The sequence below is a fragment of the Coregonus clupeaformis genome, chromosome 25 (assembly GCF_020615455.1).
Source record: "Coregonus clupeaformis isolate EN_2021a chromosome 25, ASM2061545v1, whole genome shotgun sequence".
Taxonomy (NCBI): Eukaryota; Metazoa; Chordata; class Actinopteri; order Salmoniformes; family Salmonidae; genus Coregonus; species Coregonus clupeaformis.
In genome coordinates, this window is record NC_059216.1 from 36,626,028 (window position 1) to 36,644,530 (window position 18,503).

General features: G+C 41.9%; 1 protein-coding gene across 3 annotated transcripts in view; it reads left to right on the forward strand.

Moving 5' to 3' along the window:
• Positions 1 to 18,503, forward strand: part of rps6ka5 (ribosomal protein S6 kinase, polypeptide 5) — a 40,236-nt gene that overhangs the window by 13,894 nt on the left and 7,839 nt on the right. For 2 of the 3 annotated variants that reach the window (XM_041848141.2, XM_041848143.2), the window contains exons 6-13: positions 1,069 to 1,152; positions 1,469 to 1,572; positions 3,160 to 3,310; positions 9,530 to 9,691; positions 11,241 to 11,372; positions 11,710 to 11,843; positions 12,670 to 12,763; positions 16,189 to 16,359. In XM_041848141.2, the coding sequence (XP_041704075.1) occupies positions 1,069 to 1,152; positions 1,469 to 1,572; positions 3,160 to 3,310; positions 9,530 to 9,691; positions 11,241 to 11,372; positions 11,710 to 11,843; positions 12,670 to 12,763; positions 16,189 to 16,359 (1,032 nt within the window). The remainder of the gene's footprint in view (positions 1 to 1,068; positions 1,153 to 1,468; positions 1,573 to 3,159; positions 3,311 to 9,529; positions 9,692 to 11,240; positions 11,373 to 11,709; positions 11,844 to 12,669; positions 12,764 to 16,188; positions 16,360 to 18,503) is intronic. The other variant, XM_041848144.2, reaches the window with a different exon arrangement.

Here is an 18,503-nt window from a genome sequence, read left to right on the forward strand (position 1 = left end):
AAAATCACTTATATTTTGTACGTTGCCACCCTAGGGTTCTTAATATTTAGAACTTTTATTATTCAAAAACACGGTCAAATACTGTCATACCGTCCAAAATCAAAAGATATATTGTGATATGATACTTTGGCCATATCGCCCAGCCCTACAGAGGAGTATGTGCTATATTGTTATTTATTTATTTTTTTAGCCCTTTTTCGTGGTATCCAATTAGTAGTTACAGTCTTGTCCCATCGCTGCAACTCCCGAACGGACTCGGGAGAGGCGAAGGTCGAGAGCTGTACGTCCTCCGAAACACAACCCTGCCAAGCCGCACTGCTTCTTGACACAATGCCCGTTTTAACCCGGAAGCGAGCCGCACCAATGTGTCGGAGGAAACACCGTACACCTGGCGACTGAGTCAGCGTGCACTGCGCCCGGCCCGCCACAGGAGTCGCTAGTGCACGATGGGACAAGACTATTTTGTCAAAAGTTACGCAATGCCAAGCCCCTTGACAGACATTTCTTCTCTCTTCTACTTATGGATGAGTGTTTATGCTAGCACAGACACCAGACCACCCAGTATCTGCATGTTTATGTCTGTCTGGATGTTTGATTCAGTGGTTCTGATATATGTCCAGCCCACTTGAAAATATGTTTTGCAGCCAGTGCTTATGCAGTGTATGTGTCCCAAATGGCACCCTGTTCCCCATATAGTGCACTGCTTTTGACCAGGGCCCATTGGGAATATGGTACCATTTGAGACGCAACAATTCTTTATGATCGTTTTTGGCAGTCTATATACACATTCTGTACGATGGTTATGTAGTGTATACAGCCTCTGTATGACCATCATTATAAGATCACGGTTAGATGTCCCTGTTCTGTGGTGCTTGCTAGGTTTTTCTTCACAACAATTACTTATTTTCTACCTGAACTGATCAAATGTGTCCTAGTTTCAAGCTTCCTTCCTGTCCAATCCTAGTGTGTCTGAAAATGTCAGTGATTAGTAAACAAGAAATAAAGAGCGGGAAAAATCTCATCTTGCTATGGTATTTCAATGTTTTGACTGCGTGTGTTGTTCCCCAGTTGGAGAGGGCTTACTCTGTCTGTGGCACCATTGAGTACATGGCCCCAGAGATCGTAGAGGGAGGAGAGGCTGGCCATGACATGGTAATTCATCATTTAGAACCCCCAGTGGTGTTATACTACCTGTTCTACTGTTCCTGTCCCAAATGCACATGGTACACCGGTAATCATAGGTCTAGCTCACTAATAACTGGGTGTAGTATGCTGCACACCTGTAAGAGCTGCCTCCGGTGTCTTTGGTGCTGTTCCAAGCTGCCTATGTTGAATCATTTGCACAACGCATCTGCAATGTAGGCAGCCTGGAACGCCACCTTTGTCACATGGCATGTATAGCATGAGCTGTATATAATATTAATAATACAAACTTTATTCATCCATGGAATATCTACCCGTGTTCCAGGCAGTAGACTGGTGGAGCCTTGGGGTATTGATGTATGAACTTATGACAGGCGGATCACCATTCACCGTCGATGGAGACGAGAACTCTCACACAGATATCGCCAAGTAAGCATTCTCCTAGATCTATCTCCTAACACAGTGGTCACCAACCGGTCGATCGCGAGGCATTTCTAGTCGATCACCAAACATTTCTGTTTGTGTTAGGTGCACTTGATTCAGCAGCCCTAGCGCAGGGGAAGGCAAAGTGTTCCCATTTTGAACCATTTCATGTGTCTGAAGGTAGAACTCTACCCTACCCAGCAGGCCCAGAGAGCAAATAAAGTGCACCTATAGGCCTGCCGCTGGCCAATCAGATAGCTCAGATCACCATGTCTGCTTAGTTTCCTCGAGCAATAGACTGTAAAAAGAAGCCTCGAGCGCACAGCAAAGTTGATACTGTGATATTTAAAAACTTCTAAAACAATGACTAGAGAGACTCAATGAATACAGCAAAGAACTGATGTTTTTATGACTAAATTAATGTTTAAGTTGTTATACAGCACTGTCAACACTTTGTTCAACACTTTTATAAGCCATACAATTTGCGTTCTCCCTACTTTCACTCACACTACAACCACCACTGCAGCAGCAATGAATGACTATAGCAAAGTGTTTCGATAAGCTTGCGTTTTCATTATTATTGGGTTCTCTTTTTTAATATTGGGGAATATTTAACTTTCTCTGGTCATAGGAGAAACAATATTAATTGGTGCATGAGGCAGAAATAATGCAGTGTGACTTAAGTTTCGCTATCAGTTGGAAGACTGTGTCCCCTTTTCTCAGCAGAGGGAGGGAGAGTGGAGGGACGGTGAGTCAGGTGAGAGGTAGCCAAAATGCCGTAATAATATATTGGACCTATAGCCTACTGCATAAACCTCATATCTACAGAACTGTTTTTAATAGGTTCATGTTGCATAGGCTTATGTTTTTTAAGTCATGTTTTAAAAAAATTATCTGAGTGGTAGATCTCAGCTTGCATTTTGACTCAACGTAATCTTAACTCAGAAAAGGTTGGTGACCACTGTCCTAATATCTCCTAACATGTGAACCCCAGGAAGAGTAGTGCTGCATGAGCATTAGCTAATGGGGATCCTAATACACTAAACTAAACAGCCATTTGATTGCCTGGTTCTATGGAAAATAAAAATATATTTCACTTGTCCTTTTTACTAAGTAGTTGGTGCCCAGCCAGTGTGTGTGTGTCTACTCAAGTTGGGCTAATCAAGGAAAAAATATGAATTTCCAAGAAAACGGAAAATAAAGTATTCTTCTATATCTGGCCTCTCATATAAAGCTTTATCTGGATTGTTGTTCTCCATCTCTCTCTCTCTGGACTGTCTGTCAACCACTTTGGAAATGTGTTTTCATTCATGCTTTCATGTGTTATTCTCTGGGATCAAATACACTTCTTGTTAATGTATGTCAGTCAGGGGTATTCCAATCTGATCCTGGAGGCCCAGAGTACTGCTGGTTTTCTGTTCTACCTGGTGCCTCCGGTCTAAATCAGTCCCTGATTAGAGGGGGAGAATGAACATCAGCTGTGGAACTGGCTTCAAGGTTCAGAGTAGAATTTGTCTGATGTACAGTATGTTTTATCGTTTTTTACTAATAAAAACAAAATCCTATCCAACCCTGACCTCTGTCACCTGTCAGGAGGATCTTGAAGAAGGACCCTCCATTCCCCAAAGACATGGGCCCTCTGGCCAAAGACCTCATCCGGGGCCTCCTCATCAAAGACCCAAAGAAGAGACTGGGCTCAGGGCCTGACCGAGCTGACAACGTTAAGAAACATCCATTCTACCAGGTAGGAGAGCGAGGCAGCTCCTTAACTTCGTACCAGAGCTACAGTTGAAGTCGGAAGTTTACATACACCTTAGCCAAATACATTTAAACTCAGATTTTCACAATTCCTGACATTTAATCCTAGTAAAAATTCCCTTTCTTAGGTCATTTAGGATCACCACTATATTTTAAGAATTTGAAATGTCAGAATAATAGTAGAGAGAATTATTTATTTCAGCTTTTTATTTCTTTCATCACATTCCCTTCCCAGTGGGTCAGAAGTTTACATACACTCAATTAGTATTTGGTAGCATTGCCTTTAAATTGTTTAACTTGGGTAAAACGTTTCAGGTAGCCTTCCACAAGCTTCCCACAATAGGTTGGGTGAATTTTGGCCCATTCCTCCTGGCAGAGCTGGTGTAACTGAGTCAGGTTTGTAGGCCTCCTTGCTCGCACACGCTTTTTCAGTTCTGCCCACAAATTTTCTATAGGATTGAGGTCAGGGCTTTGTGATGGCCACTCCAATACCTTGACTTTGTTGTCCTTAAGCCATTTTGCCACGACTTTGGAAGCATGCTTGGGGTCATTGTCCATTTGGAAGACCCATTTGCCACCAAGCTTTAACTTCCTGACTGATGTCTTGAGATGTTGCTTCAATATATCCACGTAATTTTCCTTCCTCATGATGCCATCTATTTTGTGACGTGCACCAGTCCCTCCTGCAGCAAAGCAACCCCACAGCATGATGCTGCCACCCCCGTGCTTCACGGTTGGGATGGTGTTCTTCGGCTTGCAAGCAACCCCCTTTTTCCTCCAAACATAACGATGGTCATTATGGCCAAACAGTTCTATTTTTGTTTCATCAGACCAGAGAACATTTCTCCAAAAAGTACGATCTTTGTCCCCATGTGCAGTTGCAAACCGTAGTCTGGCTTTTTTATGGCGGTTTTGGAGCAGTGGCTTCTTCCTTGCTGAGCGGCCTTTCAGGTTATGTCGATATAGGACTCGTTTTACTGTGGATATAGATACTTTTGTACCTGTTTCCTCCAGCATCTTCACAAGGTCCTTTGCTGTTCTGGGATTGATTTGTACTTTTCGCACCAAATTACGTTCATCTCTAGGAGACAGAACGCGTCTCCTTCCTGAGCGGTATGACGGCTGCGTGGTCCCATGGTGTTTATACTTGCGTACTATTGTTTGTTTGGAAATTGCTCCCAAGGATGAACAAGACTTGTGGAGGTCTATAAAAAAAATTCCTGAGGTCTTGGCTGATTTTATTTTGATTTTCCCATGATGTCAAGCAAAGAGGCACTGAGTTTGAAGGTAGGCCTTGAAATACATCCACAGGTACACCTCCAATTTACTCAAATTATGTCAATTAGCCTATCAGAAGCTTCTAAAGCCATGACATAATTTTCTGGAATTTTCCAAGCTGTTTAAAGGCACAGTCAACTTAGTGTATGTAAACTTCTGACCCACTGGAATTGTGATACAGTGAATTATAAGTGAAATAATCTGTCTGTAAACAATTGTTGGAAAAATTACTTGTGTCATGCACAAAGTAGATGTCCTAACTGACTTGCCAAAGCTATAGTTTGTTAACAAGAAATGTGTGGAGGGGTTGAAAAACGAGTTTTAATGACCTTAACCTAAGTGTATGTAAACTTCTGACTTCAACTGTATTTCCATAGGCTGGTCGGAGATCTGTTTGTGCTGTATAGCCAACTCCTATGGTCATTGTCATGACTAATAACCTTAGTAGTTAGCTATACAGCACAAACAGATCTGGGACCAGGTTAGCATCTCCTTTCTAACACATCTTAGAAGGCCTTTTGGTTTTTTTCTGTTGCATTTAGACAAATTGATACGTCGTAGGTTCATTTGTAGGTTGTGTATTGGTAGGACTACATACCATACAGTGTATACAGTACCTTTGTAAAGTATTCCACATTTTGTTGTTACAAAGTGGGATTAAAATGGATTTGTCATTTTTTTGTCAACGATCTAAACATTATCTAATATATATATATATATATATATATATATATACATACACACACACACACACACACAGTGCCTTCGGAAAGTATTCAGACCCCTTGACTTTTTCCACATTTTGTTACGTTACAGCATTATTCTAAAATGGATGATGATACCCCATAATGACAAAGCGAAAACAGGTTGGTAATTATTTTTCAAATTTATTAAAATTAAAAAACAGATACCTTATTTACATAAGAATTCATACCCTTTGCTATGAGACACGTAATTGAGCGCAGGTGCATCCTGTTTCAATTGATCATCCTTGATGTTTCTAACCCAATCTAACATCTCTGGAGAGACCTGAAAATAGCTGTGCAGCAACGCTCCCCATCCAACCTGACAGAGCTTGAGGGGATCTGCAGAGAAGAATGGGAGAAACTCCCCAAATACAGGTGTGCCAAGCTTGTGGCGTAATACCCAAGAAGACTCGAGGCTGTAATAGCTGCCAAAGGTGCTTCAACAAAGTACTGATTAAAGGGTCTGAATACTTATGTGAATGTGATATTTCAGTAAAAAAAAAAAATTATATAAATTTGCACAAATATTTTTTTTACCTGTTTTTGCTTCATCATTATGGGGTATTTGGTGTAGATTGATTAGGGGAAAAAAACGATTTAATCAATTTTAGAATAAAGCTGTAACCTAACAAAATGTGGAAAAAGTCAAGGGGTCTGAATACTTTGAGGCACAGTTTATAACACTAATATACAAAACATTAGGAACACCTGCTCTTTCCATGACATAGACTGACCAGGTGAATCCAGGTGAAAGCTATGGTCCCTTATTGATATCATCTGTTAAATCCACTTCAATCAGTGTAGATGAAGGGCAGGAGACAGGTTAAATAATTATTTTTAAGCCTTGAGACAATTGAGACATGGATTGTGTATGTGTGCCATTCAGAGGGTGAATGAACGGGGTATGGTAGTAGGTGCCAGTCGCACTGGTTTGAGTGTGTCAAGAACTGCAACGCTGCTGGGTTTTTCACACTCAGCAGTTTCCCATGTGTATCAAAGATGGTCCACCACCCAAAGGACATCCAGCCAATGGCGGGCCAGTGGTTGAAAACAGGTCATTGATGAAAGAGGACAAAGGAGGCCAGCACGAATTGTGCAGAGCAACAGATGGACTACAGTTAGTCAACTGACAGTCCAGTACAACATTGATACCCAAAAACCCATAAAAGAATGCACAACTCGTCGTACATTGACACAAATGGGGTATGGCAGCCGACGACCTTAGAGTTCCACTTCTTTCAGCAAAAAACAAGAAACTGCGATTGCAGTGGGCTAAGGAACGAAAACACTGGAGAATTGGAAAAACGTTGCCTGGTCTGATGAATCCCGGTTCCTGCTGTTTTACGCTGAAGGGATGAGTACATGCATCCACCATGGCGCGTGTCTGATGGTGTGGGGTGTATTTCTATGGCACACATTGGGCCTCTTGATAAAAGTGGAGCAGTGTTTGAATGCCACAGGATATCGGAACATCATTGCCAATCAGGTGCGTCCTTTCATGGCAGCATTGTATCCATCTGCAAATTGTTTTTTTCAGCAGGATAATAGAGACCCACAGTGGAGGTGTCATAATACCCATAAAACCTAGCGGTCAAACAGGGAAACGATTCCAATAGTTTTTCCACCATTCATTTTTCCCATATGGGATTTTAGAAACACTCCAAATAAGTGCTGTGTTTTGTGTAGGCTTACCCTGGCGTGACGTTTTGATAACTATGTAAATCTCTCTTGGACATGGTGAGTTTTATTAATATATTCGGCTCGATTTACTCTCAGATTCTAAAATGCTAATTACCATCAAAGTAGACATTCATGCAAAACTACAAATCCCTGAAAGCTCCAGGGTGTCATATCTAGCAGACCCCTTTGCTAACAGGTGTTGTGTCAATTTAAAACTTGCACAAGACCGTTCACAGAATTCTCCATTTAAAGAAATGTGGCCAATTTATTCATTTCTACATTTACCTTTGCCTTGATTTGACAGTCTCGTCCAGATCATCATGGCATTTGTAGTTCTTTAGTTCACATTAGCAGCTAATTAGCATATCATTTATGGGGGGTAAATACAGGCGAATATATATTGATAAAGTCACCTTGTCCTAGAGATTTATACGGTTATCAAAATGTCAAGCCAGGGTAAGCTTACACGAAACACAGCCCTTATTTTAGGTGTTTCTAAAATCCCCTATGGGAAGATTGAAAATGAACAACAATTGGAACCATTTCACTGTTTAACTGCTAGGTTTTATGGGTATTATGACTCATACTGTCATACTCTATGCCCCATGCCACAAGGCTAGGGTTGTCCAGGAATGGTTACGCGAACATGACAGTGAATTCAGCTAACTGCAGTGGCCTGCCCAGTTACCAGATCTCAATCGAATTTAGCATCTGTGGGATGAGATGGAACGAGCTATTCGGAGTAGAGATCCACTACCAGCCGACTTGACACAACTGTGAGAAGCGTTGGAGTCGACATGGGCCAGCATCCCTGTGGAATGCTTTCGACACCTTGTTGAGTCCATGCCCCATGTAATAGAGACTGTTCTGAGGGCAAAGGGGGGTGCAACTCAATATTAGGAAGGTGTTCCTAATGTTTTGTACACTCAGAGTATCTTTGGTTAGATAAGTATTCAACCCCCTGAGACAATACATGTTAGAATCACCTTTGGCAGTGATTACAGCTGTGAGTCTTTCTGGCTAAGTCTAAGAGCTTTCCACACCTGGATTGTGCAACATTTGCCCATTATTCTTTTCAGAATTCTTCAAGCTCTGTCAAATTGGTTGTTGATCATTGCTAGACAAACATTTTCAGGTCTTGCCATAGATTTTCAAGCATATTTAAGTCAAAACTCTAACTCGACCACTCAGGAACATTCACTGTCTTCTGGTAATCAACTCCAGTGTAGATTTGGCCTTGTGTTTTAGGTTATTGTCCTGCTGAAGGGTGAATATATATATATATATATATATCTCCCAGTGTCTAGTGGAAAGCAGACTGAACCAGGTTTTCCTCTAGGATTTTGCCTGTGCTTAGCTCCATTCCGTTTCTTTTTTATCCTAAAAAAACTCCCTGTCCTTAACGATTACAAGCATACCCATAACACCACTATGCTTGAAAATATGGAGAGTGTTACTGTGTTATGTTTGGGGCAAATCCAATACAACACTTTTTGTATTCAGGACAAAATGTTAATTGCTTTGCCACATTTTTTACACTTACTTTAGTGTCTTGTTGCAAACAGGATGCATGTTTTGGAATATGGCTTACTTATTTTCACTCTGTGAATTAGGTTAGTATTGTGGAGTAACGACAATGTTGTTAATCCATCCTCAGTTTTCTCCTATCACAGCCATTAAACTCTGAAACTGTTTTAAAGTCACCATTGGCCTAATGGTCGAAATCCCTGACAGGTTTCCTTCCTCTCCGGCAACTGAGTTAGGAAGGACGCCTGTATCTTTGTAGTGACTGGGTGGATTGATACATCTTCCAAAGTGTAATTAATAACTTCACCATGCTCAAAGGGATATTCAATGTCTGCTTTTTTCTTTTGTTTTTACACCCATCTACAAATGGGTGCCCTTCTTTGCGAGGCATTGGAAAACCTCCCTGGTCTTTGTGGTTAAATCGGTGTTTGAAATTCACTGCTCGACTGAGGGACCTTACAGATAATTGTATGAGTGGGGTACAGAGATAAGGTAGTCATTCAAAAATCATGTTGAACACTATTATTCCATGCAAGTTATGTGACTTGTTAAGCAAATGTTTTACTCCTGAATGTATTTAGGCTTGCCATAACAAAGGGGTTGAATACTTATTGACTCAAGACATTTGATTTTCAATTAATTTTTAAAGAAAATGGAAAAACTGGAATATTTTTTTTTCTCAATTTCAATTTCTCTGCTGGAATAAAAGGTAATGGTTCCAGAGAATCACCATGTCTTGAAAAACATAATTCCACTTTGACATTATGGGGTATTGTGTGTAGGCCAGTGACCAAAAAACTCAATTTAATCCGTTTTAAATTCAGGCTGTAACACAACAAAACGTGGAAAACGTCAAGGTGTGTGAATACTTTCTGAAGACACTTTATATTTGCCTTTGTTGATAAAATGATCGTGAAGTAGAAATGGTTGCTGACTAAATCTTTTTGTTGTGCTTCATCTCCTTAATATTTTAGAAGATTAACTGGGAGGACTTAGCAGCTAAGAGGGTGCCCGCCCCGTTCAAGCCGGTGATCAGGGATGAGCTGGATGTCAGCAACTTTGCGGAGGAGTTCACAGAAATGGACCCCACCTACTCCCCTGCAGCTCTGCCTCAGAACTGTGACCGCATCTTTCAGGTGTGTGTGTGTTAGATGGACCCCACCTGCTCCCCTGCAGCTCTGCCTCAGAACTGTGACCACCTCTTTCTGTTTTTTGACAATGCATCTTTCAGATGGGGTGGGAAGTGTTTGATTATGCTTTTTAATACAGACCAAATTGTCAAATGATGTTTAATTTAGTTAAACTTCAACATTATTTTCTTTACATTCAATGTAAACTCTTTGAAGTGTGGTAGATGGTGTCACAGATGACGCAGTTTCTATGTATGTCTTTGACTCCTCAGCTATTGACATTGTTTAGAAAATCCTCAATACGAGCACGTCTGTGTGTACATTGGTATTCAAATTGACTAAAGGGCTTTTCATTCAAGGCGTATAATTATAGCCATATACAGTTCTGATGGACCTAACAGATGTGAATGACTATTTATGCTATAGCTTTGAACCATAATGTGTCCCAGAGCCCCTATTCACAAAGCATCTCGGAGCATGAGTGCAGATCGAGGATCAATTTTGGTCTTTTAGATCCTAATTATATGGACGGAGGGACCTGATCCTAGATCTGCACTGAGACGCTTTATGAATACAGCTGTATGCCAGCTTTTGGTTGAGTGTTTGATTGATGTAGGCTATTGCGCAAAATCTCAGCTGTGATTGCCATGCCTTCTGGCTCCTCGAGTCTGGCTGATCAATAGGCCCATTATAAGGCCTTCTCTCTTTTTCTCTGCTGGAATAAAAGGTTATGGTTCCAGAGAATCACCATGTCTGCCTCAATTACGCCTTAAACCTATGATTGCCAACTTCATCTTGGCTTGTTTTATTTCATGCCCGCAGCCCGACTTTCACATATACTAGAATTTGTAGGCTAGTCTTTATAATTTGAAGCCAGGCCTTAGCAATTGCGTTAGATAGAGATAACGTCTGCTATCACAACTTTTAACTCTGGGGTCTGCTCTCCCGCCTCACAAAACAAAATGAAATTGCATTAGAGCCCCGACGAGATGTAATTTCACAGCAGCGCAATCAGATGCCTGGCAATTAGGGTGTTCTCATGCATCCATCCCCATTCATCCATCCATCCTTCCGTCCATCCATGGCTCTTACTCTGCATGCATGCCACGCAGCTGTGTGTGTGTGTGTGTGTGTGTCTGTTAGCGAGCTCTGGGCCCTTCACAGCTGGAACCAGGCAGCACATCCCAATCCCATCATAGATGACAGTTCTAACAATAAGCACAGATGGACCACCAATGAATGGCAGCCATTGTCACGCTCACTCCAGTTGTTACAGGATTGACAGGTTATAATGTAATTATTGAGTGAAATAAACATTGCATGCCTTTTCAGTAAAATTAAGAAAACAACTTCATAAGTATTGCAATTCAGAGTTGAGCACAACCTAATCTACTTTGGTGTGGATGGCCTGTTTGTACATCCACCATAGTTGCTGAAAAGGACGTCCCAGGTAAGCTCTATAATGTGAAGGGTATACCAATCTCTTTCCTGTGCTTCATATGACCAGGTATATTATATTAAACCCCCTCTTGTTATGTATGTGTCCTTTGTGCAGGGCTACTCGTTCATGGCCCCCTCCATCCTGTTCAAGTGGAATGCTGTGATGGACGACACACTACAGCTGTGTGGAGGATCAGGGTCAGAGAGGCCGGGGTCTGCTGCTGTGGCCCGCAGCGCCATGATGAAGGTACACCCCTGTGTGTGTGTGTGTGTGTGTGTGTAGTACAGTTAGATGGGTAGGGTTGTATTTATTCTCTCCACCTAAACACACTTTGCCTAATAGCTTAGCTGGAGCCACTAAGAAATAGGAGTTTTCTCCCTAGAGCAGCGCTTACTTTCAGTTGTTTATGAGGTTTTTGCATCAGTATTTTCAGGTTTCAGTCCTTCCAGGAGAGAATAGTTTAGCTACTATATTTTTAGATTATATTTTCAGTTTCAGGTGTGATGAAGACTAGTTAGCGAGTGATAATGGTGTTATGAAAACAGCGTTCTTTGTAAATTTGATAAGAAAATCTTCTCTTTAGGACTCTCTGTTCTATATGAACTATGAGATGAACCTGAAGGACAATGCTCTGGGCGAAGGCAGTTTCTCTATCTGTAGGCAGTGCACCCACAAGAAGACTGGACAGAATTACGCTGTGAAAATCGTCAGCAAGAGGTATTGTACCATAGGCTAGCCTGGTCCCAGATCTGTTTGCGCTGTATGGCCAGCTCATACGCTATGGTGATTGTCATGCCAAACTGTACCAGCTGGAGCTCACTGATGTGTGTTTATTGGGAGTTGGCTAGCTAACTAGATAAGGCCATACACATTGTATTCTTTTTTTTTTTAAAGAAGAAGAAAAAAGTAGACCCCTTGTTAAAATACTACAGCAACCTAATCAAGATATTTTAGCATCTTGGGAAGGCTAAAATAGGCATAGTTCAGCCATAATCCAAGAGGAAGTTGTATGTCACTTCACTGGAAACTTGAGGACATTATATCCCATCGATGCCCCCTCGACTGAACATGCATGACACAGCCTTTCCAGCCCAAACTGCCACAATTTCATCCCAAGCTGACTTTCAATCGGCATCATTTCAATTTTTTGTTTGTTGTTTTACTTTTTATACTATTTGAGATTCTTTGAAAAGCGCTATACAAGTTCAAAAATGGATGTATAATTGCAATTTTTCAGTACAATTTTTCAATTTTTCTAATTTAAATAAAACAATCATTTTGGAGAAAGATGTAGCGAGACATCCGTTAAACATTACATTTTCATTTGTATGCTCTCACTCTGTGACATCAATTCCAGGCCAGCAGACCTCGCAGGACACTGCTCTGTGATTACAACACTTGTTGGCTGCTGGAGGATGAAGTGTGCTAACACTTCCCTTTAGTGGTGACACTGAACTTACGGCGATGACACTGTGTGACAGGTGCATATATGACAGGTGACACCTTCTGATGACACTTTGCGTCTCTCCCATGTCCCCTCTAGGATGGAGGCCCAGACACAGAAAGAGATTGCAGCTCTGAAGCTCTGCGATGGCCACCCCAACATCGTCAAGACTCATGAGATATACCATGACCAGGTACGTTTTTTTTATTTAACCTTATCTATACAGGTTAGTCTCATTTAGATCAAATCTATTTTGTAAGAAACGCCTGTTATGTTTGCTATCAGATGGTGTGTTCTGGTTAGAAATATTACATTTTAGTCATTTAGCAGACACTCACTGGATTTAATAATAATAATAATAATATGCCATTTAGCAGACACTTTTATCCAAAGCGACTTAGTCATGTGTGCATTTTTACGTATGGGTGGTCCCGGGGATCGAACCCACTACCCTGGCGTTACAAGCGCCATGCTCTACCAATTGAGCTACAGAGGACCACAATTTAACTGAAGTAGGCAAAACAACCACATATTTTCATTGAACTCTTATTTATACAGGTTATTTTCATTGGGATAAAATCTATTTTACAAGAGAGACCTGATATAACAAGCATTGGAAACAAAAGCCCATCTTCAGAAATAGCCACTTTCTGACAGAACCAGTGATTGTAAGACGAGACCAACGGCAGACAGGCAGCCTTATTAAGTCAGAAGTGGAACAGAGCAGATGAATGTGGAAGCTAGATTCCTCCTGGGACATTCTCCATCTCCCTCTGTTCTCGCCTTCATATCGTCCTATAATAAACACTACACCCCCATATTTCAGATTGTATATACTGTATTTTATTGCAGCACAACAGCTGAACCACATACGGGCACATCCACTATAGGTATAGATTAATTAAACCTACATGGAACATATTTCATGTCTGTATGTGGGCCTTTAGATCTCATGAAGGATTTGCGCTTAGTGAGAGAAAATACAAATTGCTCCAAATCGGGTCAAACAAGTCTGTGTGTGTATGTTTCTGTGGATGGCTGATATTGGCCATGTTCATTATCTGGGGCCCTTCAGGCCTTGGAGCAGCACTGTAGCACTGAGCTCTGCTGGGTTGTTACTGTACTGTACCTCAGAGAGGGCTCAATCCCAAATGGTACCATATTTCCTTTTAAAGTACATTACTTTTGACTAGAGCCCTGGTTAAAAGTATTGCACTATAAAATGAATAGGGTGTCATTTAGGATTCAGCCAGACAGAGGGCTGTTAACTAGATCAAAGCAGAGCCGCCTCGCTGCTGCTCTCCTCTCCCCTCCCCTCCCAATCTGCGTTCCAATTCTACACCTTTCTCCCAAAGTGTGCACTTGCACACTCCCCGTCAATTGGGACACAGACTACCTTGCATGGAGAATTGGGACATAGCCAATGGTGTCCAAGTGCATACTTTGGGAGAAGGGTGGAGAATTGGGATGCAGCCCTCCTCCCAGCTCCTTCCATCTCGCTTGTCTTTGTTCCCCAGTTCCAGCACTAATGAGAAAGCCTATTCTACTCTACCCGGCTGCAGTGCCAGACAGACTCGGCCACATTATTCTCTACCCACTTTATCAGGGTCCTTTCACTTCAGCCACTCTGTTCTGGTTTCATCTCGCCATCACTGTGAGAGCTGTATTGTTATTAGGATATGTATCATACAATATAGAAATGTGGATTCGGGGTTTCTACCGTTTCAATTTCCCAAACAATTTCATCTATTGTATAACAACAACCTTGGATCAGAGCAATCGATCACATTAACTCAATGAAGCATGACGTTTCCTACTTCATATGACCTCAATATTTTTTGAAGTTACGAAATACAGTATACAGGTAAAAGTCAGTAAATTAGAATATTTTGAAAAACTTGATTTATTTCAGTAATTGCATTCAAAAGGTGTAACTTGTACATTATATTTATTCATTGCACACAGACTGATGCATTCAAATGTTTATTTCATTTAATTTTGATGATTTGAAGTGGCAACAAATGAAAATCCAAAATTCCGTGTGTCACAAAATTAGAATATTACTTAAGGCTAATACAAAAAAGGGATTTTTTAGAAATGTTGGCCAACTGAAAAGTATGAAAATGAAAAATATGAGCATGTACAATACTCAATACTTGGTTGGAGCTCCTTTTGCCTCAATTACTGCATTAATGCGGCGTGGCATGGAGTCGATGAGTTTCTGGCACTGCTCAGGTGTTATGAGAGCCCAGGTTGCTCTGATAGTGGCCTTCAACTCTTCTGCGTTGTTGGGTCTGGCATTCTGCATCTTCCTTTTTCACAATACCCCACAGATTTTCTATGGGGCTAAGGTCAGGGAGTTGGCTGGCCAATTTAGAACAGAAATACCATGGTCCGTAAACCAGGCACGGGTAGATTTTGCGCTGTGTGCAGGCGCCAAGTCCTGTTGGAACCTGAAATCTCCATCTCCATAGAGCAGGTCAGCAGCAGGAAGCATGAAGTGCTCTAAAACTTGCTGGTAGACGGCTGCGTTGACCCTGGATCTCAGGAAACAGAGTGGACCGACACCAGCAGATGACATGGCACCCCAAACCATCACTGATGGTGGAAACTTTACACTAGACTTCAGGCAACGTGGATCCTGTGCCTCTCCTGTCTTCCTCCAGACTCTGGGACCTCGATTTCCAAAGATTTCCAAAGCTTTCGTCAGAAAACATGACTTTAGACCACTCAGCAGCAGTCCAGCTCTTTTTTTCCTTAGCCCAGGTGAGACGCTTTTCGCGCTGTTTCTTGGTCAACAGTGGCTTGACACGAGGTATGCGGCAGTTGAAACCCATGTCTTTCAAGCGTCTCTTGGTGGTGGATCTTGAAGCCCTGACTCCAGCAGCTGTCCACTCCTTGTGAATCTCCCCCACATTTTTGAATGGGTTTTTTTCACAATCTTGACTAGGGCGCGGTGATCCCTATCGCTTGTACACTTTTTCTGACCACAGTTTTTCCTTCCCTTTGCCTCTCTATTAATGTGTTTGGACACAGAGCTCTGAGAACAGCCAGCCTCTTCTGCAATAACCTTTTGTGTCTTTCCCTCCTTGTGCAATGTGTCGATGGTCGCCTTTTGGACAGCTGTCAAATCTGAAGTCTTCCCCATGTTTGTGTAGGCTTCAGAACTGGACTGAGAGACCATTTAAAGCCCTTTGCAGGTGTTTTGAGTTAATCAGCTGATTAGTTTGTGGCACCAGGTGTCTTCAAAATGTAACCCTTACACAATATTCTAATTTTGTGACACACGGAATTTTGGATTTTCATTTGTTGCCACTTCAAATCATCAAAATTAAATGAAATAAACATGTGAATGCATCAGTCTGTGTGCAATGAATAAATATAATGTACAAGTTACACCTTTTGAATGCAATTACTGAAATAAATCAAGTTTTTCAAAATATTCTAATTTACTGACTTTTACCTGTATATATGGATATTTACATTCGTATAGGATCTATGAATAGTTGGTAAACATGACTGTAAGGCTCTCTCTGGAGACCCTATGGATTGAATGTGTGGTGTGTGTCTAACTTTCTGTGTGTGTCTGTGTTTCTCCCCACCCCCTCTCCCCTCCAGCTGCATACGTACCTGGTGTTGGAGCTGCTGCGTGGTGGGGAGCTGCTGGAGAGGATCCGGAGGAAGCAGCACTTCAGTGAGACAGAGGCCAGTCGCATCATGAGGAGACTGGTGTCAGCCGTCAGCCACATGCACGATGTAGGAGTGGTGCACAGGGACCTCAAGCCAGAGGTACTACTCAGGAGAGAATGGCTGCCCTTTGTCATTGAAGCCACAGAAGTTCAAGGCCGACAGCGGTACTGCCTGCATTGTTAGCAGAAAACAGGATCCCCCATTATAGGGAATGGAAAAATGGCGATCTTCGTGTTCAATCTTTGTGTAAATAAAATAAAAAATCGAAGACAATTATGGTACCAATAATTGCTTCTAATACACCAAATGTATGTCCTTGAACCAGTTACTTGAAAATCGCACACTGAAGAAGTTATAAGGATAATTTAGTTGCTAATGGCAGCCTGCAGCACCACGGTCGGCCTTCAACTTGACTTACTTAATGAGGGGGCGTAACTGAGCTAGCCTGTAACGTCACTTTATTTATTTATTTATTTTATTTCACCTTTATTTAACCAGGGAAGCCAGTTGAGAACAAGTTCTCATTTACAACTGTGACCTGGCCAAGATAAAGCAAAGCAGTGCAATTAAAAACAACACAGAGTTACATATGGGGTAAAACAAACAAAGTCAAAAATACAACAGAAAATATATATACAGTGTGTGCGAATGTAGTAAATTATGGAGGTAAGGCAATAAATAGGCCATAGTGCAAAATAGTTACCATTTCGTATTAACACTGGAATGATAGATGTGCAAAAGATGATGTGCAAATAGAGATACTGGGGTGCAAATTAGCAAAATAAATAACAATATGGGGATGAGGTAATTGGGTGGGCTAATTTCAGAATGGCTGTGTACAGGTGCAGTGATCGGTAAGCTGCTCTGACAACTGATGCTTAAAGTTAGTGAGGGAGATAAGTGTCTCCAGCTTCAGAGATTTTTGCAGTTCGTTCCAGTCATTGGCAGCAGAGAACTGGAAGGAATGGCGGCCAAAGGAGGTGTTGGCTTTGGGGATGACCAGTGAGATATACCTGCTGGAGTGCATACTACGGGTGGGTGTTGCTATGGTGACCAATGAGCTAAGATAAGGCGGGGATTTGCCTAACAGTGATTTATAGATGACCTGGAGCGAGTGGGTTTGGCTACGAATATGTAGTGAGGGCCAGCCAACAAGAGCGTACAGGTCACAATGGTGAGTAGTATATGGGGCTTTGGTGACAAAATGGATGGCACTGTGATAGACTACATCCAATTTTCTGAGTAGAGTGTTGGAGGCTATTTTGTAAATGACATCGCCGAAGTCAAGGATCGGTAGGATAGTCAGTTTTACGAGGGCATGTTTGGCAGCATGAGTGAAGGAGACTTTGTTGCGAAATAGGAAGCAGATTCTAGATCTAACTTTTGATTGGAGATGCTTAATGTGAGTCTGGAAGGAGAGTTTACAGTCTAACCAGACAGCTAGGTATTTGTAGTTGTCCTCATACTCTAGGTCAGACCCGCCGAGAGTAGTGATTCTAGTCGGGTGGGCGGGTGCAAGCAGCGTTCGGTTGAAGAGCATGCATTTAGTTTTACTAGTGTTTAAGAGCAGTTGGAGGTTACGGAAGGAGTGTTGTATAGCGTTGAAGCTCGTTTGGAGGTTTGTTAACACAATGTCCAATGAAGGGCCAGATGTATACAAAATGGTGTCGTCCGCATAGAGGTGGATCCGAGCGTCACCAGCAGCAAGAGCGACATTATTGATATACACAAAGAATAGAGTCGGCCCAAGAATTGAACCCTGTGGCACCCCCATAGAGACTGCCAGAGGTCCAGACAACAGGCCCTCCAATTTTACACATTGAACTCTATCTGAGAAGTAGTTGGTGAACCAGGCGATGCAGTCATTTGAGAAACCAAGGCTATTTAGTCTGCCAATAAGAATGCGGTGGTTGACAGAGTCGAAAGCCTTGGCCAGGTCGATGAAGACGGCTGCACAGTACTGTCTTTTATCGATCGCGGTTATAATATCGTTTAGGATCTTGAGCGTGGCTGAGGTGCACCCATGACCAGCTCGGAAACCGGATTGCATAGCGGAGAAGGTACGGTGGGATTCGAAATGGTCGGTGATCTGTTTGTTAACTTGGCTTTCAAATACTTTCGAAAGGCAGGGCAGGATGGATATAGGTCTAAACTTCCTGGAGTAGCTCAAACTGCGCATATTATGTCTCCATGAGACTCCATCTTAACCAACTTAATTTGACTTCAATGCGCTATTGAGTCTT